Source organism: Dryobates pubescens, chromosome 4 (assembly GCF_014839835.1).
Source record: "Dryobates pubescens isolate bDryPub1 chromosome 4, bDryPub1.pri, whole genome shotgun sequence".
NCBI lineage: Eukaryota > Metazoa > Chordata > Aves > Piciformes > Picidae > Dryobates > Dryobates pubescens.
In genome coordinates, this window is record NC_071615.1 from 30755145 (window position 1) to 30779421 (window position 24277).

Sequence of the window (24277 nt, forward strand, 5' to 3'; positions counted from 1 at the left end):
AATACAATTCCCCAGGGCAACTGGCAAGACCATGCCCTGAGTTAGCTATGGAATTCTGTGGCAGACTGTGGGAGCTGATGCTGGCAGCACACTACATTTCAAAGACTGGCCAAGCTCAAACAGTGGGGTAAGAAGAGAGCTCTCCTGTGAGCAATGAACTTTTAATTTTTGCAAGGTCTTTAGCGCTGCTTTTTTTTTTTCCTTCTTGCTCTTTTTATCATTACTTCCTTTTTCACTTACAAATGGAAGACTATAAAGGAATATGTAACTTAGGCAATTGTTTTGATTTGAATTCTAGGAGAATTTTTTTGTGAATAGCCATTGCTATGTGTAAAACTGCAAAAAAACCAGCACGTAGTGAGATGTTATTTCTCCTGCCTTGTTCAAGCAACTTCGGAACCAAAGGGCTACTGCACCACATGCCATTAGCGGGCAACAGGCAACATCCTGAGTGTTTGGCCTTCAGCTACAACACTCAAAGTCCCAACACAGCTGGTAGCAGTAGGGTTTATTTTGGCAGGTGCTAATAACTTCGGCCTCTAGTTATATGGAATAATAGTGTTAATAAGATGCTGTGCTGAAATTCCAGGGTATGAGCTGATTCATTCTGGCAGGTTCTTGTCTCCTGCCAGCCAGAACGCAGTTCCTTAACATCTCCTGTAGAGTATCACATGCCTTAGAGATCACATGCCTTCACTCTTTCCATGGAGAAATGTATTCCAAATTAATTTTCATTTGGGCATGTGAAAATAGCTGGCAAACCAGAACTCTGCATAGAAAGCAGTGACATCACAGGAAGTCATAAAGCAAAAGTACAAGTTTTTCGGCTGTTGAATGCTACTACACTTTTACAGAATACAAGACCAAGACTCTGGATTTTGACTACTTCCTTCTTTTGAGAGGTCTTTTATGGATTTTGTGTTGTAAAACACTAGCAGTAAATACACTTCTCTAAGGGCTATGGATGATTCTCTCCTAACTAGTGTCTTTCCTTCTGTATTTCTAATGACAGTTGTTTCAGATCAGTAATACCATGCCAATGTGTGCAATCCTAAAGTAAATATGAAACAAATATATCCATACTTGAATAATATGAAGCACCATATGAAGAGCCATATTTTGTGTGTAGCTTTGTTTTTTGTTTCACAACTTTTTTTTTCCTCTATCATCAGTGTATCAGGGTCTTTCATGTCCTTGCCCTTCTGACACTTGTTTCTTGTTGTTCCTATAGGCAATTAGTCGTTACTTGCCCAGACGGGATCCAGTTTTGAAGCCTTTGATTTACGAGATGGTCCTGCATGAGTTTCTGGAGAGTGACTACGAGGTACTGCAGCCTGACACGTCCACATGCAACAGTTAATGTCACCAATGTGGACTTCTGACAGCATATTCTCTACTGTATTCAAATAGATTATCAGTGGACAGTTCCACAGTAATGAAAATCTTTATTTTGTTTCTAGAGACTACCTAGCGTCTTCTTCAGAGCACATACATACTGTGAGATAGATTATTTATTAGAAATGCTGGTACTTCTAGTTTATTTAATGCAGCATAAGTAGTTCAGGTGCTGTACAAGGCCTGCAGCACCTGAAAGAGATTCAGTGTTATGAATCTTAATAACACAGCTCTGAGAGGAAAATCTGTGTTCTGCACTGTGCCTGTCTGTGGGCATGTGAAAGTGGCTTAGAGGTGAAGCACAGCAGGTATCATCTCAGAGGCTTAGCTGATGCTTTGATGTTTTGAAATGTTCCTTAGGCAGTTCTTTCTATTTCTGTTACAATCTCTTATACACTTAGGGGTTTGCAACCCTGATAAAAGAGTGGCCTGGAGATCTCTACAACAACACGATCATAGTACAAGCTGTAGTGGATCACCTGAAGAAAGATCCACAGAACAGGACTCTTCTGCGAACGCTTGCAGAATTGTGAGTACAGTTTCTAAACTGCTTTTACAAAGAGTGAACTTGAAGTAGCACACTATAGTTTATAAATATTTGCTTTATTCTCTTAACACAAGTCTCTCCTTTGCAGCCTGCAGAGGATGGGCTTTCTTTCCTCTCCACTCTGCTGATTGCACAGCTTAGCAGTTCTTATAAGGCATATGCCGAGTATGGAAGCAAGTAGTTTAAGATTGGATTTGCTTTCCTAAGCAAATAGCTAGAATTTCTCTTTGTGGTGTCAGAGGAAGACTCTTTTGTGAAGTGTGCATTTCAGAGTGATCCACAGAAAAATTAAAATGGTATGATTTCCCCATTATTTCAGAAATAGTATTCTTAAGTTTACTGTGTGATTGGAAATAATGTAACAGAGAAATGTGCAAAAACTGATCTGATTCGAGGCTACTTGGTACAGGGGTAAAGCTCTTCAGTTTTCACAGCATGATTCCCATGTTGAGTTCTTTCCATACTGCTTCTCTAAAGAGAGCAGAGCTACTGTCTATAGCTATGTTACTGTCTGTCCCAAAATTTTAAGAGAACATTTTTTTCCTCCTGCGAGAGTTCCACAGAGAACCACAGGTCAGAACTCAAATGCAGTGGCGATGCAGAGTTGAAATTTATGTTGCTCAGTGTTTTATTTCCCTCTAACAGCAATGCATCACAGCAATCAAGTAGCATCCTAACTTTACATCCTATAGTGTATTTACATTGTCCCTCGTAAGTCATTATCCTACACTTATATATGTAATATCCTGTGTTATTGTAACATTGGTTTTTATCAGGTATACTTATGACCAGCGCTATGGCAGAGCCCTAGAAATTTACCTAACTCTGAGGCACAAAGACGTCTTCCAGTTGATCCACAAGCACAATCTTTTCAGTTCTATCAGAGATAAAATTGTTCTGCTCATGGATTTTGATTCAGAGGTATGGTGATCTTAATGATTCTGTATTTGTTTTCCACTAGACATTTTAACAAATGAAAAATAAATGAGCTAAAGATAGTGTTGAGGCAGAGAATGTTTGCAATGTCTGGATATGCTCTGAGCTAAGGAAGATGATGTTTGCCCAGACTGCTGTGTAACTGGCCCAAGGACGATTTATACTTTTCTCCTTTCTATTTTCATTTGCTTACCTTTCACAGTGAGAAGAGTGCCAGATCCAAGATCTTTGTTGTGATTCTAAAGTAGACATTCATCATGATATTCTTTCTGCATTTCTGATCAAATAATGCTCTTAATATGCAAAAGAAAGGAGGCAGTGAATTTATGTTAAATACATATTAAATGCCCTTGCCAGTGTACTTCACTGCAGTGAATCAGCTTCTGAAATTTTGCAAGGTTATTCACCTAAATTCCAAAACTCAAGAAGTGTGCATTTTGTGCTGAATTCAATCTTCTTTCTTCCCAGCTGGCTATAAAAGCCCAGCAAATGACTTTTGGTATGATCCTTGAGGGGAAACCAAGTGGATCTGCTCATTTTTCAGTGCAGTGGTTATTTAAGCGCTGGAGATAAAATATGGAGCCATCTGTACCAGAGGTGTCTTTGGTATGCCCATCCTAAACTACATGGGGGGAAAAAAAAGAGTATGATTTTTATTTTATTTTTTTAATCAAATAGACTAAATCATAATCAGGAGTCTGTGGCTTTGTATTTTTCAAATTTTTCTTGTATATGAAGAAGCAGAACCAGAATTCCCAGTGGCTGCTCTGCTTATATGGTCTTGTCTGCTTGTGTTACGATGTCAGTGTGCAGATAGTTTGGAGGAATCAAGGCAAGTTGAGTTGTGTGTTTCTTACACAGCCATCACCCTGCAGTTCCCTTTTGCAATGAGACAGATATTTCTGCATCATTTGGCAGTGGCTTTCTGTGACCCATGATTCAGTGGGCATACTGCAATAGAAGTGCGCAGTATTGATTGCTGTTAGTATGGAAACTTAGAAGTATTTTGGAAGAATACATGATGTGCCTTCCTGTAATGCTGTGTTGGTGTAATGCAAACTGCTGTCTGAATTACTATTGCTGAAAAGAGTAGGTCTGCAGTATCCATCTGATATCCATCAGTGAACAAGTATAATACTCTAGAGTGTGAGCAAATGTGCACACCTGTTGCTTAACTGGGTTCTCTTTCTTTACTTTAGAAAGCAGTAGACATGCTTTTGGACAACGAGGATAAAATTTCTGTGAGTACAAGAAGTTCATGGGATGGCAGTCCAGTGCTCGATTATATTAACCCTCCTTCTTCCAGTCCTGTCAATGTGATGTGCATCATTGATTTGCTGATCTGTTGGAATTAATTTGCTTTATTTCAGATTGACAGAGTCGTTGAAGAATTGGAAAACAGGCCTGAGCTGCAGCACGTGGTAAATACTTCTGTGTTCTGTTGGTTTCAAGTAGAGCTGAATAAAGCCTTTGGAGGATATATCTTTTATAATTATCCTGTCAAAGTGCATGTAACATTGAAATGCCCAAAATCATCAGAGCCATTCATTTGCTAATCCATTTTTTATATGGCCATAGCTTTTTTACAATAATAAAATAATTTTGAAATGTGTACTTGTGAGAACTTGATAACACAGTGCTGGTTAACATCCTGTCAGGTACTCCTTATGGCATTGCCCTCACTTATCTTCTCTGCCCAGTTACTTTTTGCTTGTGTCCCTCCTCTCTCCCTACACAAAAATTGGGAGGGATGGTGGATGCAGTTCTGAAGTATATTTTAGTGATCCTCAGAAACAGTGAACTGCTTGTTCTTGGGATGTGACTTCCATACATTGCAGGATTGTTCTTAGTGCAGAATGACAATGTCACTGTAAGGCTCTGGCTCCACATTGCCATTCCAAAAGCACCTCTTTGGTTTCAGCATGCTGTTGGTGGAATGCACAACATGTAACTGTGGGCTTGGGCTGCATTAGGGAGGAAAGCTTACCTTGATGCTGTGTACAGGTAGGGGTTCAGGGCATTGATCTGTCGGAGAGCAGGTTTATGTGTTAGAGAGATGATCATAGGAAGCAGCTCTGTGATGTGTGCAGCCTGTAGCCCAAGAGCTTTGCCAAGATGACTGTCTTGGCTGTCCTGTTACAGAAAGGATGCATCAGTTTTGAAGTGTGAAGCCTACTTCCCTTTGAATAAAAGTGGCCCTTGTGGTTATTCTCAAGGCTTTTCTGTGCTCATAGGGAGGAAAGCAGCTTTGCCACAGTATATATTTAAGATGCTTTGGTTAAAACATTTCATAGTAAAAGATTGATCTGTTGTTATATGTGGTGGTCAAGTATGTAGAATCACAGAATCATTAAAGATGGAAAAGACCTCTAAGATCATCAAGTCCAAGCATCAACTCAACACCACCATGCCCATTAAACCATCTCCTTAAGTGGCATGTCTGCTTGTTTTTTTAACACCTCCAGGGATGATGACTCCAACATGTCTCTGGGCAGCCTGTTCCAAGGGTTACCTAGAGTAGTTATTCTAGGTAACTGAAAAGGTCATTTTACATATTTCTTCATAGTTTCCCATAAAACTCAAAATCCAGTAGTTTCCTTGATGGTTAAAGGACAGTCACTTAGGTATTGTCAAAAACCTGTTTCATAGAGCTGTTTTTGTAGATTGTTGTGCTGAGAGTATTTCAGGAAAACACAAAATTAGTTTTTGTATGAGGATTTAATCTCTCTGCTTTTTTGTATGTGTTAGCACATTCCTGAGGAAATTAGGAAATGGGGTTTTTTATTACCAGGTAACAAATAGTACTGTGCAAGTGGTTTTGAGTTCTGATTCTTCTCTTTCTTGATTCCTAGTATTTGCACAAGCTTTTCAAAAGAGACCACCATAAAGGCCAGCGATATCATGAGAAGCAGATCAGCCTTTATGCTGAATATGATCGTCCAAACTTACTACCATTTCTCAGAGACAGCACACACTGCCCGCTGGAGAAGGTAAGTCCCAAAAACCCGAGCAAAGATCCCCGTTTTTTCTGCCTTTAGTTCTTAGTGTTGTGGATGTTTAGTTGTGTCTGGTACTGCCCTCTACTGGCAAACGAAGGGATCGTTTGAGTTTGTGTCCATCACCGGCAGATACTTGGTTTGCAGAGCTGGCTGAGAGCTGAGACCTTCCCCTCTGAGCTCACAGGGCGGGAATCGGTGGGGATTTCTAATACAGAAGGTCTGAGTTCCCGTTTGATGTGTTGCAACAGCATATCTACTCATCAGTGCCTGGCCTGACTGACCAACAGCTTGTGGTTGCAAGGAATCAACATTCATTTTTTTTGCCAAATCTAGGACTAGTTAGTCAGTGTTAGATCCTGAAAAATTAGGACCTGTAACTGGAATTTTTCTAGATTTGTATTCCAAGGTCCTGAGTTGCTTTCAAATAATATATACAATGTCAGTCATTGAACTATCAGAGCTAGAAGTATTTTATTTTTGCACTTAACACTGGTAAACTTGGTGTTTTACAGAGTGCCTCATTTCTACCTCCTTTAACCTCTTTACATTTTCCTTGCTGGCTTGCTCTTTTCAAAGAAACAAACAAGCAAACAAAAAAGTTAAGAAAGACAGTCTTGGGTGTTTTGCCCTACTTGAATTCAAGTGAATCAAATGGAAATGTAAGTGTTCCTCTTTAATTGGTTCACTATTTTATTATATGTATTTGCTGCTGTTAATGGCTGAGCAGATCAGACTTAGTGAAAGGAAGCCTCCCTGCCTGCAGCTGTAGTGATGACACCAACAGAGTAGTTTTAAATGTAATATTGAATATTGCATTTCACGTGGCTGACATTCTAAAGAGATCTAGTACTGCTGCTGACACCTCTTTTGTTTTGCATGCTTCTGTCAACTTTACTGTGCACCAGCAGGAAGCACTGGAGAATAGTTTGTTAGGCTTGCAAGCTTGGTCTTTGTTGAAACCGTCACACAAAACTGGGTCCTTTCAGGCAAGGAGTCTGAGTGGTTTCCAGCCAGACACTTTTGTCTTACTTGTTTTTAAGTCTCTGATTGCCTCTTAGTTTTTGCCTTACATGTTATTTACATGAGCATGGTTTTAAGTATAAAACCTTTCTTGCACTTTGTTTTCTTTCGGTCCAAATCAGTTTTAGTTCCTGCAGGTCCAGGCACCTATCTTCAATGGTGAACAGTGCAGAGGAGTACAGTTTGTAAATGATGCAAGCACATTGCTGGCACTGCTTTGTTATGAGCTGTGAGCAAAAGCGTGTCAGAGACCTCTGAGCCTTTGGAAGGTGTGGTGCAATAGTCACTGAGGTGAAAGAAAAGGATGTTGGAAAATGTGTCATTCTAACCTTGTGTTAAAACATTAATATGTTTCAGTAAGAGGCTAAGGAAGGAAAGAAAGATACCAACACTTTATAAAACTTAACTGAATTTACTGTCACTGCTAATTCTATAGTTATGCTTACCATACATATCATATAGTAACACCTCCTGCCACATACAAGTCTTTGTCCTAGGGAAATAGTAAGGGCACTAAGAATTTCCCAGTTTCACAGTGTTTTGGTTCCTGTTAAGCAGATCCCAGCTCTCTGTATAAATTGCAAAAAGCCAGGGCACTTGACAATATTCGTGCTTATTATTGCTTTGCAGAAGTTATAAATCCGGCAAGAAGAAATACTTTTTGTTCTTTAAAAGTTAGCCCATTTTATTCAAGAGCAGTTTAGTAAATTTTCTGTAAAATGAGCTGGAAGAGAAGTGCCGTGGGTTAGTTGTTTGGGTGGTGTTGGATTGGTTGATGGGTTGGACGCGATGATCTTGAAGGTCTCTTCCAACCTGGTTTATTCTATGTATGAATCTTCCCTGGTTTCCTCTAGAGGGAGCATGGCAGCCAGGAAACATGCAGCATCCAGAGCTACTCGGTGCCTGGAACTTTGTAGTTTAACTTTGAAGTGGAGAGGAAAAAGGCTGTCAGCTGTGTTTCTAACTTATTATTCACACCTTCATTTCCCTAAAATACCTGGTTTGTAATTCTCTTACTCCCTACTCCAAAATTCATTCTTCACAGTAACCCATTTGGGAATGAAGGAAAAGTAAATTCCTACAGCTGTCACCGAGTTTCTCCTCTTAATGCCAGAGGACCTGGCAGTGCATAATAAGGGAGCTGCATTCCCCTGAAAATGAGGAATGCAGCTTCATGGAGAAATATCTTGAAGCATTTGTGATCAATAATATGTCACATTACATGGTTCCCTGTATTCTCTTTCCCTTCTCCCCTTAAATTCAAGGCTCTTGAGATCTGCCAGCAGAGGAACTTTGTAGAAGAGACAGTCTATCTTCTGAGTAAGTGACGCTCAGTGTGATAAATTACAATATGCTTTTAATCTTGCCATAAAGTTTATTCTATAGAAATGTATGATGTATTGCTGTCTAATATTGTTAAACATTTTCCCAGAGACAAAGTTGGCATGCAGTCAGTACAACCAAATAACATGATATAGAAAATAAAACCCAGTGCAGCATTGTTCATATGATGTCTTAACTCCATATGTTCTGTTACTGCATTTTAGTGTTTTTCTGGGATTTTGGAGGTGTTGAGGGAAGGTATGTTTGTGACAATCTCCAAGAGAAAAGTAATACTGCCAGTCTGAAGAGATGGGAGAAATAAAACATTTTATTCTGAATATATCTCAGAAGCTTAGTATTTGTCTTTTGCTGACATGGCAGATCTTCTCATGTTGCCTTTTTTCTTTTCTCTATTAAAATTAATTGTAAAATAACTCCTCCAGCAGATCAAGGAATCTGCCTCTGAATGGGAGACATTATAAGGTTAAGATTTTCATGTTTAAATATTTATGTATTGATCTTGAACAGAGTGGAATTTTTTTTAAATCAATCTTTGTTTTGGAAAGGATGTTTTGTGGACCATTTGAGAGCAGAGTAGGATTTACTTATGGATTTGTTTAAATAATGGTTCAGTGTTTCTGTTGCTTCTTCCTCTTCCCTCCTCTCACTTTATAAAGATGTAAAGTGTACCATGCTTGCTCCAAATTAAGGGTGCCCCATGCAGCCTCTTAAAGAGGACATTTCATGTCATAGTGTACATACATACACACACACTCCCCCTTACATGGGATGTGCCACAGTTCAGAATCCCTAATATTATCCAACACAGCCCTAAGAAAGGCTCCAAGTCTCAATCCAGCAAAGTCCTCCAAGTACTTCTTCAGATTATACCTGATGCTGAGAGGTTTGCATTCCTACATCAGACTAGATCAGATTTGGTCTTGATTGAAATAGCCTGAGTCAGCTTCACAGTTACAAAATTCATATTGAAAGAGCTTCTCAAAGCCCTGAGCATTGATAGGCTTTTAGGATTTATAATATCTTATATTTTTTCCTTCTAGGTAGAATGGGCAATAGCCGCAGTGCCTTGAAGATGATAATGGAAGAGCTGCAAGATGTAGATAAAGCTATTGAATTTGCCAAGGAACAAGATGATGGAGAACTTTGGGAAGACCTCATTTTGTATTCTATTGACAAACCGCGTAAGGGGAATATTTTCTCAGAGGCCTTGTCTCTTTGGTTTTTTTGGTGGAATTCTGTTGAAATTAAATGATTGAATGACCCTCCTGCATATTAGAGAGGTGTTTCTGGATGGCCAGGGAGGTGGTTTGTAGAGTGCAACATAGCTGTCCTGCTGTGTGCAAAAACTTCAAGTAAGGCAGCATGTGGGCATGCTACAGGGATTTAACATTTGACTAAGCTAAGTTAGATCCGTAATGACAAATCAAGGGGAGAACGGTGCTTTTAATTTGGCAGAATGAGGCTTTATTTTTAGACAGTCTCAAAACACAAGTCTGCAGGCTTGATGAGGATGTTATGTAGAGTGTTTATTGCGACTGCTTTCCTTTTGCTGTTCTGAAAATTAGGAACCTACACCTTTCTGCCCCTAGTTTTTTGTTTCTGTGGCACAAAGGTAAGATCTTTAATAAGGAGTGTATTTTGCCTTTCATCAATTATACGAATAGCTATTCATGTTTGTGTTTGGATGGAATCGGAAACTATCTCATAAGCAACATCAGTTTTGTTCAGGAAGCGGATTCAGAGGAGTTCACAGGACTGAGAAAACGGGATTATTTTAACTATCTACTCATTAGTTTTGCAACCTTTTCTGAGGCTTTAAATCAAGGCTTTAAAGTCTCTCTGGGGATCTCTTCTGAAGGATTGAATGTCTTGTAGAATTACTGTCAGAATAGATATCTTTTCATCCCATGGCCACTAATTCTGACAGGAAGAAGCAACTAAAATCTGTTACTCCTTAGGAAGAAAGCTATTCTCATGTTACTTATGTTTAAATGTGATCCGTCACTGAAAGTGATGCTACAGTTAGTGACATCTTCAGAGCAGAAGGGATTCAAAGCATATAGAATTTTCTCTGTTCCATCTGCCCATATGCAGAGCAACTCCAGTAATATTTCTCAGTTTTGGAGGCTGAAGGAAAAAATGCAGCCCTGAGTTTCATCCCTCTAGTGAGCCACTTAGCCAGGTGCCCTCCAAAAATCAGAAGACTTCTTTTGTGTCATTCTCATCAATGTTTAGAAACTTGTTGGAGTTGGATTAAGTGCTGTTTAAACCCTGGAACTGGCAATGGAGTAGTCCTGTTACATATTTAATTTTCTGACTCTATTTGCCTGAGTACTTCATATTAAATTGAAATGCATTATTTAACCTGGGGGTTTGTGCTGGGTAGTCCTTTCTGAATACCCCAGAAGTTCTGTGAATTGCCAAACCGTCTCTTAGTCTCATCCCCAAAGGCCTGTATTCAAGTCAATACAGCTGCAAGGAACATGAAGGACGTGTAAAAGAGGCTTAGTACAGAACTGTTGTAGAATCAGCCGAAACCCATAGCTTGTCATCAAAGCATCCCTTAATGAGATATTTCATAGTATGGTTTGGGTTGGAAGGACCCTTAAATGTCATCTAGTTCCAATGCCTCTGCCATGGGCAGAGAGGCTTTCCACTAGATCAGGTTGCTCAAAGCTCCGTCCAGCCTGGCCTTGAACACTTCAAGGGAAGGAACATAGTATCATAGTATCAGTCAGGGTTGGAAGGGACCACAAGGATCATCTAGTTCCAAACCCCTGCCATGGGCAGGGACACCCCACACTAGATCAGGCTGGCCAGAGCCTCATCCAGCCTGATCTTAAACACCTCCAGGGATGGGGCCTCAACCACCTCCCTGGACAACCCATTCCAGGGCTTCACCACTCTCATGGGGAAGAACTTCCTCCTCACATCCAGCCTGAATCTCCCCACCTCCAGCTTCATTCCATTCCCCCTAGTCCTATCACTACCTGATATCCTGAGAAGTCCCTCCCCAGCCTTCTTGTAGGCCCCTTTCAGACATCCACAGCTTCTCTGAGCAGCCTGTTCTAGTGTCTCACTATCTTCACAGTAGTCATAGTATTTTGCAGGATTTCCTTCTTAATTTCTTTATGTCTTGGTTTTCAGCTTTCATTACTGGTTTGTTGAACAATATTGGAACCCATGTTGATCCCATTCTTCTGATCCACCGCATTAAGGAGGGCATGGAGATTCCTAATTTGAGAGACTCGCTGGTGAAAATTCTTCAGGACTACAACTTGCAGGTAAATGTTGCCTTCTTCCTGTGATACTCATTTTCAGAGAGACAGTAAAACCTCTTTGAACAGCACGAGAAATGGCTATCTTGAAGGTTTGGTCATTTGGCGCAGACAGACATCTGTCATTAACGCTGAGGGTTGGCACAAAACTACAATGAAAAGGTTAGAAATTTATCAAGACAAATAGTCTCTCATCTTGGTGGCTTCTACCCTGCCTGAATCTTTCCCATGGTGCCATGAGTCAGTTTGGTAAATAGAACTGGAAAGATCTTGGGTGATTCAGACTTTTATAGTCCCCAACTGTTCAATATTGAAAAGTCTCATGATTGGTTCTTCTCATTCTGTTTCCTATATGAAAAGACATGAAAAATTCACCAAATATTAGAGCTGTAGGTTGTCATGCTAACTAAAGGAAGATGAACTTCTAAAATAAAATTTATGCCTGTTGTGTGGAATGTGTTAGCCCCAGTGCATTTAGCAAAGAAAGAAAAAGGCCTGCTCATTGAATGATGGAAGTTCTTACCGCAGCACAATTACACAGATACATGCAATTCCGTACCTGGCTGGTTCTGATGCATGTTTATATGAAGTTAAAAGAAATGTACCCTTCAGTGTTCCTGAAATAACAACAGAGTTATTTGGCATACTTTAAAGCTCCCTGCTGCCGAAGAGGCCCAGACTTTAGTTTTCTGTGATGCCGCTCTGTACCTTTCTGCTGAGAGTTGTAAGGATAAAGAGCAATTTGAATGACTCCTGTGTAACTATGAGAAGTCCAAGAAAACATAGCCCAGTAAGCAGCTGAAAGTCCAGTCACATACATTTGTTTCCCATCTGCTATTAGCCTTTAGGCATTTCTAGCAAATAGCTGTGCTTGATGAAAACCATCATTTTTTTCAGCAAGGTCACAGCTGGTCTCTTACCAGCCCAAATAAAGGTTCTATCTGCTGGATCCTTCAGTGATGTCAGAAGGCCCTTTGAAAAGCTTCTCCAAGGCTATTCTGTTACTTTGTTATCATGTGGGCTTTAGATTGTGACTTCCACTGTAGATTATGATTTTCAAAGAAGCATTTTACATCTCTTTCTCCTGACGCAGGTTATGCGCAAGGAGCTGCCCCAGACAAAATCTACATCTTTGCGTATAATGTAACCTTTTTTTTCCAGTGTTTAATAGACTTCAGAAGATACTAATGCCCTCCAAAAATACTGCTTGCTAAATAGTATGCGGCTTTTAAGCAGCTGCATGCTAATCTTGCTGCTGTTGGTAGCCTGCTGCTTGGACTGCTGATCCTCCTGTTCCTTAATTCTCTGGAAATGAAAATTTCTTAGTGTGTCTGCAGGCCGGCCGAGAAACTGCTGTGTGCATAGCTGCAGATTTACACTTACAGAAAGTCTACTGTGGGGCTTCAGACAAAGCTGATGGCATTGTCATTACATTTTGGGGAGGGAAGAGTCATTTTTTCTTCAAACACCTTTTAACAAAATTACTTTGGGATGAAAAGGATGTACTTAACCTTCAGCGTGAGATCTAAAATTATTTGCCGTTAGCATTGAAATGCTTTATGGATTTCAAATTAATTCATTTTGAAGTAGATTCTGATAGCCCTAGGGCTAAAATTTAGATCTCATGGGAATAATAGAAGTTTCTTGTGTGGCAGCGAAACAATATAGCAAAAGAAAAAAAAAGTGGTTACTATTCTTCAGAGAAACATAAGCTATAGCTTAAAATAAGACTGTGGTGAAGTGTTGCGGGAAATGTAAAGTGCATCATTTATGAACAGATGGTGTGTCTCCAATGAAATTTAGAGATGTGATCACAGCTCTTGCATGCTCACCTCAGAAGTCTTAGATTGGCAAGCTTGAATTTTCTAGCAGGACTGTTTCTACTGCTTGAGGACATGGCTGGGGTTTCAAGTAAATGTCCAAGTGACCTCCATTTGCTGAGGGTAATTCTGCCTTACTGCCTCATTAGCCATCTAAAGTTAGCCTTTGGTGTGTTTGTATGAAGCCTGGTCCCATCTTGTGTAGGTTTGTAGTCCACATCCTCTCCTCTGGTCTGGCACAAGTTTTGCTTAAAAATTCCTGATTAATATTACCTAATGTACCTGGTGTTTTGAACTCATACAGAGATCCAAGTTGCATCGACAAGGACTTCCTGTAATTTCATCTTTGTGGATCTTAAGCTCTGTATGCACTTAAGTGTTATAGTTCCCATTTTCAAAGGAAGGATAGAAAATAAACCCTTGTGTGGAGATCCACAAAGGAAGAGCACAGGTGAAGGTAGAACCTGTTGCTTGTCTTGCAAGTGACTAACACAGAAACTGTCATCACATTGGCTCTCCATAAGGTATTACACCTGTGCTGTTAGATTATTTAATTGTGGCCTCCTTCTGCAAGCCCTAGTAAGATAATTTTATACTTAGGTAAATGTAGGAATGCAGATTTCTAAATTTCCACAGCAGTAAACTTTACATTAGGTGTGGTGTGAAATATGGTTAGGAACTAAAAGCAGTGCCTTTGAGAGGCTGTCTGTTGGAAAACAATTCTTCACATCACAGCAAGACCAAGCAAATCAATTTGAGTGGCTACCAGAACTTGTCATATGTGGCTTACAGTGTGCATTAGAGAATTCAAGAAGAAAGTATTGCAGCAAAACTGGTTGTAATTCTTTGTTTAATCTGGGATCTTCCCTGAGTGATTTAACTTTTTTATTAATGATGGCATATTGCAGACTTATCGCCCATTAGATGAACCACTGCAGCTGCTCTGTGCACTACTCTAAGCTCACCTCAGCTCAAATGTAATGTAGTTAACGTCTACCTTTGAAAAGGAGTTAATATCTATTCACTACCAACCAAATTCCCATGACACTAAGATAGAATTAAGTATTCTCTTGGATAAAAATAAGATGTAGATCACATGAGACGTTGTTCTTAGGCTACAACTTCAGTTCTGTAGTGCTAATTTGCTTTTGCTCTGCTTTACAAGTAGGGATCTACTAAGCTGCCTTCAAGAATATGCATTTTTATTTTCCATCTTCAGGAAATGCAGTTCTGCTGTGAATTTACAACTGAGCATACTCCTTTTAGTATTTTCTTAAGCAGAAAAAGATTTAATTACTCATTTAAGTGTTCCTGTCCTGTTTGTTTTTTTCTCTTAAGACTGAGAGAACTATGACTTTTCAGTCTTGAGAAGGCTGAGAGGGAATCTTATTAACTTCTATAAATACTGGGGAGGTTGGTGTCAAGATGAAGGTGCTCATCTCTTCAGTGGTGCCCAGTGATAGGAAAAGGAGCAATGGGTACAAACTAGCACACAGGAGGCTCCACCTCAAAAGGAGGACACACTTTTATTGTGTGGGTGATGAAGCACTGGAGCAGGCTGGCCAGAGAAATTGTAGACTCTTCTTCTCAGGAGACTTTTAAAACCCTTCCAGATGCATTGCTGTGCGACCTGACCCAAGGTGATCCTGCTTTGGCAGGGGCACCAGATCTGATGATCTCTGGAAATCCCTTCCAACCCCTAACGTTCTGTGATTATAATGTTTTCTCTTTGTCATCATCTGAGTTAATGTATTAAAAGCATAACACATAATTGAATTAAACTGATTTATTGTAGTGATGAAAGTTATTTACTGCTGAAACAACAATCACTACAGTGTTTATATACAGCAACATTCAGAAAAAAAAGTGCAAAGACATAGGCAACAAAGTTATAGTTGTCTGAATTTTGACTAAAACATAGTCTAAAATCTTTTTATTGCATTTTATATATAACTCCTGAAAACTTAATTCTTTGGTGTCATAAATTTGTAGACAAAATAAACCACAGACTAATTGCTTTGAATTTTTAGTCCTGAAGATGTATTCCTGGAGACACCTACTTATTTATCAGAAATTACACATTCTCAGCACATTTTTTATTTAAGGGCAAGTAAGTCACCATTCTTCCATCAACATTTCCAGCATTACTAAATACATTCAAATCTCTGGCAAGCTAACCAAATTGAGTCAAGTCATATTCATAGAAGCATAGAATCAGTAAGGTTGGAAGAGACCTCAAAGATCATAAAGTCGCCCTGTCACCCAATACCTCAGGACTACTAAACCATGGCACCAAGTGCCACGTCCAATCCCCTCTTGAACACCTCTAGGGATGGTGACTCCACCACCTCCCTAGGCAGTACATTCCAACAGCTAACAACTCTCTCTGTGAAGAACTTTCTCCTCACCTCGAGCCTAAACTTCCCCGGATGCAGCTTGAGACTGTGTCCTCTTGTTCTGGTGCTGGTTGCCTGGGAGAAGAGACCAACCCCCTCCTGGCTACAATCTCCCTTCAGGTAGTTGTAGAGAGCAATAAGGTCTCCCCTGAGCCTCCTCTTCTCCAGGCTAAACCATCCCAGCTCCCTCAGCCTCTCCTCGTAGGACTTATGCTTAAGGCCTCTCCCCAGCCTTGTTGCCCTACTCTGGACATGTTCAAGAGTCTCAATGTCCTTCGTAAATTGAGGGGCCCAGAACTGGACACTGTACTCAAGGTGTGGCCTAACCAGTGTTGATATTGATACCCTGACAAAAATTTAATAGTTTTCATCTTTACTGCTTGCGTTTGAAAGCATTTTCAAAGGCACAGAATCAGAACTTAACTTTATCTCCATGCAACTGAGAAGGTGTTGTCCATGGAACTTTAATTCAGTTTGCACACACAGGATTTGCTTCTGTAAGACTCATCCAGAACCTTTGTTGCCATTAGGAATTTACTCGTGCAATTACTGTTAAAAATTCCTTGGGCCAATACAATTAGGGCAGTAATGCTTTTATTTGTGAATTGTAGCAAAATCAGCATTTACTGCTACATTTCTGTGCAGAATGTAAATTCAAACTACTAATTTTTTTTCCGTGATACCAGTGCATCTGATGTTGATTTTTATGCAGCTTCTTTGGACTGAAACTCATCAGTCAAACAACAGTTTGATCTTAAATGGTGCACTTGAAAAGGGGTCATCTTTGTTAAGTTTGTATTTACCTTTTTTCATTCATTTCTATGAAAATTAAATTGAAAAAGAATATGAACTGGTTCACAGGTGTTTAAGCCTGCAGTGTCTGATTATGCAGTGGTCTGAACTAATGCATGAGGAATGCAGGAACCTTTCGTAAAATAAGTTATGTAATCATGCTTCAGGTTTCTAAGGCAGCATATCCCATGTCTCACAGAGAGAAAAATCCCCTTATTTTTGCACTTGTTAGTTGTAAGCCTGCTTCACTGTTCAGATATATAACATAAATGTCTTTTCAGCTTCAGTCAATTACCTGAGTGAAATTTAGTGAAACACTTCTGGTGTTGGAAAAGATCATAGAATCATAGAATGTTAGGAATTGGAAGGGACCTCCAGAGATTGTTGGGTCCAACCCCCCTGCCAAAGCAGGATCACCTAAAGCAGGCCACACCAGAACGTGTCCAGGTTGGCTTTGAACATCTCCAGAGAAGGAGGCTCCACAACCTCTCTGGGCAGCCTGTTCCAGTGCTCTGTCACCCTCACAGTAATGAAGTTTCTCCTCATGTTGAGGTGGCCCTTCCTGTGTTTTAGCTTGTATCCATTATTCCTTGTCATAGAATCATAGAATTTAAAAGATTTAAATTCCTCCCTGATATCAGCAGGCAATGCCCATTTTTTCACCCTTTGTATGACAACTGTTAGAAGATGTTGGCATTCTAAACCCCGCCTCCCCCACCCCCAGCTGTAAAATATAAACCAAATTTGTTTAGATGCAGGACCTTTAGATTTTGTGGATTAGCCATTTCACTAACTCTGATGGGTAGCAGAGATCCATCCATTCACACAATTCACATCTATCCCTTTGTAATAGATTTTAGGAACTAATAGACCCTGATGATAATCTGATCTAATAATCTGATATCTAATATTTATTCTTTTTTCAAAGCAGTTTTCCTATTGGCACACTGTATTTTAAGTAGAAAATAGTAAATCATGCTCCCTCTTTCACTGTCTCTGTTCCACCCCTCTCATTTACCATGCTTGTTTTTGCTCCTTGTACTTAAACATGAGATTTTTAATCTCCTTATGCCAAGACCTTATCTACTCTAAGTTATTTACCTATCTTTGGGATATAATTTCCTGATGGAGAACATTTTGAATCAGAAAAGAACTCATTCTGAAAAACGACAGTCTCATTCAATGGTGCTTGCAAGTATTTTTTTCAAAGCTAGTGACATTTTTCTGTGTTTAAAATAAAATTTAACATTCTCTGTTGCCCTTGGATAATGTTGGAAGGGCAAAGACATACTCAGTTTCTGAGATTATCACAAATAAAAATGATTAATTTTCTAAATGTTTGTCTTGTAGGACCTCATTCAGTGTCTGGTGCCCTGGAATGTTTTATAGCTCAATGTGTTTAATACTGGAGAACGTCATTCACTCACTGGCACAGCCAGTTTGAAATGCTTGAAGTGTTACTCACTTGTAATTGTTTAATGTATTTGAGATTTTCACTCTTAACTGTGCATCATTCTTGGCAGTGTGTCCTTATTACTTCACAACGTGTATGTGCAAAGATAGGGCTTCGGACAGTGTTCACCCAGCTGTAAGATCTGTTATTATACTTCTTTTTAGGTATTTGCATGAACTCTATCTTGGACTAGAATAGCCAAGGTCTCCTGTAATGCAAATAATCAGGAGAAAGGAATGGACATTGCCTCTTTATACCACCTTTTTTTTGGTAGGGTTATTGAGCTCAGAACTGACTGTGAATCTCTTCTGAAAACACTTTTCAGTTTTGGAGGAGGAAGAAAAATTCTGCAAGAATTATGTGGGTTTGTTCATGTTTTCATACTTGCTTCATTAAGTATTGTGACATAAGGCTCTGTGTACTTTTGATGCCCTTGGTTCCTTTTTCTGTTTCACAACATTAGCAGGCAATAATCAAGCTAATGATATTAAGTAAGTAAAAAGAGGGCTGAGGCTTTTGCTAAAGAAGAATGAACTCTGGACTTTTGGTTGGTTGTAAGGACATTTAATAATGCTTAACTAATAGGTTATAAGGGCATTTAATACTGCTTACTAAGTGGCATCTCAACAGGAAATACATTTGAGAAAAAAAAAATGAATTGTGGTCTCTACAAAGGCTTTGTGATCATCAAATGCCTTTCCTAAAGATGACAGCGAAGATACAGGTAGAAGGTTTGAAATAGTTTGGAAACCAATTGTAAGTGGCATTATAAAAATCCCTCTCCATTGTATTTTGTTGCTACAAGCTCATAGGAAGATCATAATGTATGACAATAATATATTTGTAAAGGATTTATCTCTTTTTTAAATTGTTTTGGGCTTTTGATATTTTTATAATGTGGGGGTTTCATTTAGCTTGAGGTGGTGACAACAGAAGATTCCTCCTTTCCTTTCATTATAATACCTTGCAAATTCTTAAACATTCTTTGAGTTCTGTTTGGCAGCAGAAACCCAGTGGAGACTTGCCAAGGTGATTGTGGTGCCCTTCTATTCAACAACCTCTGTGTTTTGTATTCTTTGCACTGACAGATCCTGCTGCGGGAAGGCTGTAAGAAGATACTTGTTGCAGATTCTCTTTCTTTACTGAAGAAAATGCATCGAACTCAGATGAAGGGTGTTCTAGTAGATGGTAGGTATAGAGGAAAAATGCTGACTTCCAACATTTTCAAGTCTTTTACATGGTTTGTACACCCAAGCCACAGGCTCCCCAGTTCAAGAGGCATATTCTAGAGAGTGTCCAATGGATGGCTATGAGGTTGATTAAGGGACTGGAATGTCTTGTCTGATGAGGAAAGGAGGGCTGAGATACCTGGGGCTGTTTAGTCTGGAGAAGGCTGAGAGGACATCTTACTAATGTTTACAAATGTCTGAAGGGTGGGTGTCAAGAAAAAGGGCTCAGTCTCTTTTCAGTGGTGTCCTGTGATAGGACAAGGAGCAGTGGATTCAACCTAGAACACAGGAGGTTCCACCTCAACATGAGGAAAAACTTCTTTACCATAAGAGTGACTGAGCACTGGAACAGGCTGCACAGAGAGGTTGTGGAGTCTCCTTCTCTAAACCCATCTTGATCTGTTCCTATGTGAACTGCCCTAGGTGATCCTGCTTTGGTAGGGGCATTGGACTTGATCTCTGGAAGTCCCTTCCAACCCCTATGATTCATTCTATGATTCTATGGCTGTCTGCTTTGGAAGTTGCCCAATAGCCTGAGCCTTTTGCATTATTTGTAGAGTGTAGCAGGATACAAGCAGCTTTGTGTCTCAAAGACCCAGTATGCAGCTTTCTCTCATCAGTCTCTGCATAGCCAGCAATGTATTGTGTCCTGAAGTTTGTCTGTAAAGGTCAAAAACGCTGTTCGGTGCCAACACAGGTATTCAGATGATAATAACTGTAACCAAAGCAAAAGCTACAAGATAGTTGAATATTGTGCAAGGTGCTAATGATGCATGTAAGCAGTGATGTAATTCATACCAGCTGAGTGTTGCTACCAAGAGGCAAAAGCTGACAGAAGGACAGAGGAACAGAACTACCACTGCAAAATGCTGCAGAGGTCTCAGACACCCATTCTGTGCTCCTTTTTTTTTTTTTCCAGCTTGCTTTGTGCCTCTTCAGTGATGATCCTAACCAGTTTCACTCCTGCAGTTCTGCCATCATCAGCATCAGAAGACCTAAATATTTCTCATGCTGTTAATAGAAATGCTGCTTCAGTATTGCTCTTCAATTTTTAATGCACTCTGTTAGGCATCTTAAGAAACACTCTAAGGGCAAGCTCTGTTTCTATTGTAGCAGTGTGTTCGTGCTTGCTTTTTAAAAAAGTGAACATGGAGTTTGTTAACAAAGCTCTTACAAGTTTGGTTTGGTTTGTTTTTCCAGAGGAGAATATCTGTGAATCATGCCTGTCTCCAATACTTCCTCCAGGTAGGATGTTTTTCTGGAAAAGAAGAAAATTGTCTATTTTTATTATTTTAATTGTTTTAGAGCAACCATTGTTATCTCTTATTCATGGAAGTGTGCAATAGTCTCATTTGGTAATCCATATGTAAATTCCTGTGCAAAGCTGTCTTATGAATTCAGACGAACTTCTTGAACTTCTGTCGTGGTAAATTGTCTTGTAACTCCATCACTGAGGCACGTTACCTGACACCATCTCGCTCCATAGTTTCTATAAATAAGTCAGAATAATTTGGAAATAAGAGAGATGTTACTTGATGTGTCTGTGTGTCATAGAATGCAGGCATCTACTGCTGTAGCTATTGAATCATTTATTTCATTGCCTTGTTGTAAGGAATTAATTTTTCTCTTTCCCAGATGCATCCAAGTCCTTCAATGTGGTGGTGTTCCACTGCAGGCATATGTTTCACAAAGAGTGCCTCCCAGTATCTAACACAGTAAGGAACTATCTTAATTAACCTCTTTTGACACCTTTTCCAGAAATAAAAGGACAAACTATTTCCTTTTGTCAGCTGTGTGGAAGTGTGTGGGTCTATCAGGAGTCATAATGTGATTTAAGGCCTTGATCAGCCGAGGCTAGTTGAGAGGCATCCCTGCCCATGGTGGGGAGGCTGGAGGAGTTGATGTCTAAGGTCCTCCGAAACCTAAGCTATTCTGTGACTCCAGTCATTATTTACGATGGTAGGCCATGGCAGTATGTGACTAAGGAAAGGGAGTTTAGGACCATTGCAGCTGAAGTTCATTTAATTTATTGCTGCTATTTGAGAAGTACTTTATCACTTTCTGCAATCTAAATATACAGCGCAGCTTTGAGACATACAGGGAATATTACCTGTTTGATTTTTCTATTAATTCTTTTGCCTTCCAGCTCTCACTTCAAGTATGTTTAATTAAAAATAAGAATAAATATGTTCTCAAGTGAACCATATTAAGTGATTCTGATCTGAAAATGAAATAAAATCACTTATTTCAGAGTGGATTTTTAAACATGTTCTGAGCATGTGATTCTGACACTTTGCTCTAGAGAGGTGATTCTGCTGCTTTGCTCTAGTAAAACCTCACCTGGAGTGCTGCATCCAACTGTGGTGCCCTCAACACAAGAAGGACATGGACCTGATGGAGCATGTCCAGAGGAGGGCCATGAAATTATCAGGGGGCTGGAACATCTCTCCTTTGAGTCCAGGCTGAGGGAGCTTGGGTTGTTAGCTTGGAGAAGAGAAGGCTCCAGGGAGACCTAATAGTGGCCTGCCAGTACCTGAAGGGTGGAGAGAGACAGTTTGCAAAGGCTTGCAGTGATAGGACGAGGGGCAATGGTTTGAAATTAGTTAAGAGTAGATCTGGGTTGGACATTAGAAGAAAGTTCTTTACCATGAGTGTGGTGGAACACTGGAAAAGGTTGCCCAGGGAGGTAGTTGAGGCCCAGTCTGTGAAGATATTCAAGATCTGGCTTTACAGGGCTCTGGGCAGCTTGAGCTAGTGGAGGATGTCCCTGCAAGGGCTTAGACTAGATGACCTTTGGAGGTCCCTTCCAACCCAAACCTATAACATTCTCTATTTTTCTGTGTCAGGTGACTTGTCAGATGGGATTTTTAAGTCTGACATGGATGTTAGATGATGTGTACTCTGTATTGTGTGAACACACAGCTATCTGCATGTAGCTGAGCCAAATTCTCCACTGCTATGGTATTTCTTGGCCTTATTAAATCAGTTGTTGCTGATACCTGTTTACTGGTGACATACTGAAAAGAAAGTAATGCATGCCTAGAGCATCATGCAGAGCCAACCACAGGAGTACCAAAGAATACATATTGGCTCTCATATGGGCAGTATTTGGGCCATATTCTCAGCTGTAGGAAGTCTGTGGAGCACTGTCCAAAGACAGATCTGCAGCTAGGATGTCCTGTGCTCAGTGGATCTCACTAAGTGACTTCCTCTCTTCTTTACCTATAAGGATAATCAGTGATACTTTTCAATCTTTGTTTTTTATTTTGTTGAGGAGTAAATTTGACTTTTCTCTCCTGGAGGGTTGGTGGTAGTGCACTTGGAGTGGGGATGAGGTGTACTGCCCTCTGACTCCAGACAGCCTGCTTTGTTACAGTTTTCTGTCCATAAATATGTTGATAGGGAACAGCCTGTCTGTGAATGGTATTGTTAAGAGAGCCAGCAGCACTTTTCATTCATCCTCCCACATTCTAATGTGGCTACATTTCACTAAGAGATTCTTTTCTTTTTAATTTCTAGATATCTACTGTCCAGTTCTGCAACATATGCAGCGCCAAACACCGAGGGCCAGGAAGTGCAATCCTGGAGATGAAGAAATAGGTCCTCTCATTCTCCATGCCAGTCTGTGACACCAGATGTGTTTGGACCATGCAGAGCCACTTAGCTTCTGTTAGTCAACATTTCTGTATATAATTCTGATTGTGATTTAAACCTGGTTTCTAGAGTTATCCAGCTTGTTGAATGTTTTGGGGAAAGAGAAAAGGTTACAATCTCTCCATGGTGAGCTCTTTGTTATCCACTTCACATATCCAGTTCCTTTGCTCAGTTCCTCACTTAAATCTGGAACAGAAAAGAAATAAAATGGAAAAACAAAAATTCTGTTTGAAGATTTGTGCTTGCTGTGAGTTAATGCATTTACTGTTTGGAGCCATATGAGGCTAATGGTTTGATATTGTAAAGAGAGACAAATTGCTGTGAATTCAGCTCAACCAAACTCATTAAGTTCTGATTTAGTCTATTAGTGAACTGTTTAACTTGAAACCCGTAGGAGTCTGCTTTCAGTGGAACTGCTTCAGGACATGAGGCTGGCTGCGTGCTGACTCACAGATTGCATTTACAAACTCAACTGTTAATTCCCCGCACTGGCAATTTACCTTGGTCATATGCTTACACAGTCATAGCCTGTTATAAAGTGGTTGTCTTCTCACTTGATCTTCACAACACTGTAGTTTTAAGATAGCTTCTCTCATGTTAAACCATCCAGAAACTCTATTTTGAAATGTCAGCACTAGGTCTTTATGCTGATTTTGTTAGTATGGTTGTAGTGTATGATTTCGTTTAAGTACAGGGGGAGAAAAAGGCCACAGCTGACCATTCAGAAATTAGAGCTCTTGGAGGTTTTTTTGGCCTTTATCTATTTAATAGCTGAGTTAGATAAGTCTATTTGGATGTTGAGGAAAGACATCTAATTTTTGTTGATCCAAAGAATTCTGAGCTTTCAGAATGACTTCACAGAAATGTGATCTCTTTATAACGTTCCCTGATTGAATTAAATATAAGCATCTTTTCCTTAAGAACTCCCAGGATATTTTTACTCTTTTTAATAGCTGGAGTTTGAAAGTAAAAATACATTGTGAGGTTTAAACAAGTAGTTACCCTTGTTTCAGAACTTAGGATGTTACAGTGATACTGCATTGTCTGTAAACTGGAAAATATAACTCCTCTGAGTTCTTCTGTACCTTACTCCCATTTGGTATACCTTAAAATAATTTATGTTGTACAAACCTTGGATTTCTAGTTTGTGTAAATTCATTATACTCTTGATATCCTTGGGGCAGTTGACTGAGCTGGTCTATCAAACTGAAGAGTCATTTTTGTTAACTGTGTAGATCTATATGATATTAGAATAAAACTTTAAGTATATTGGAAATGGTAAGATTTACTCCACAGGGTTACAGAGAAAAAATTATCAATAAAAAGGTGGACCTTTCAAAAACAGCAAACCATACTCTATTGTGATAATATAGCTCAGGAAAATTTGCAGAATAGAATTACTGATTTGTTTTGA

General features: G+C 39.6%; 1 protein-coding gene across 2 annotated transcripts in view; it reads left to right on the plus strand.

Annotated features, from left to right (window-relative positions):
- The window catches only part of VPS41 (VPS41 subunit of HOPS complex), a 99875-nt gene extending 76208 nt beyond the window's left edge, over positions 1–23667 (plus strand). For both annotated transcript variants that reach the window (XM_054161005.1, XM_054161006.1), the window contains exons 17-29: positions 1232–1324; positions 1797–1924; positions 2719–2863; positions 4078–4119; positions 4249–4299; positions 5731–5868; positions 8163–8217; positions 9282–9422; positions 11389–11525; positions 19069–19168; positions 20410–20454; positions 20845–20924; positions 22729–23667. In XM_054161005.1, the coding sequence (XP_054016980.1) occupies positions 1232–1324; positions 1797–1924; positions 2719–2863; positions 4078–4119; positions 4249–4299; positions 5731–5868; positions 8163–8217; positions 9282–9422; positions 11389–11525; positions 19069–19168; positions 20410–20454; positions 20845–20924; positions 22729–22809 (1236 nt within the window). In that variant the 3' untranslated portion in view covers positions 22810–23667. The remainder of the gene's footprint in view (positions 1–1231; positions 1325–1796; positions 1925–2718; positions 2864–4077; positions 4120–4248; positions 4300–5730; positions 5869–8162; positions 8218–9281; positions 9423–11388; positions 11526–19068; positions 19169–20409; positions 20455–20844; positions 20925–22728) is intronic.
- Positions 23668–24277: the final 610 nt, after the last annotated feature.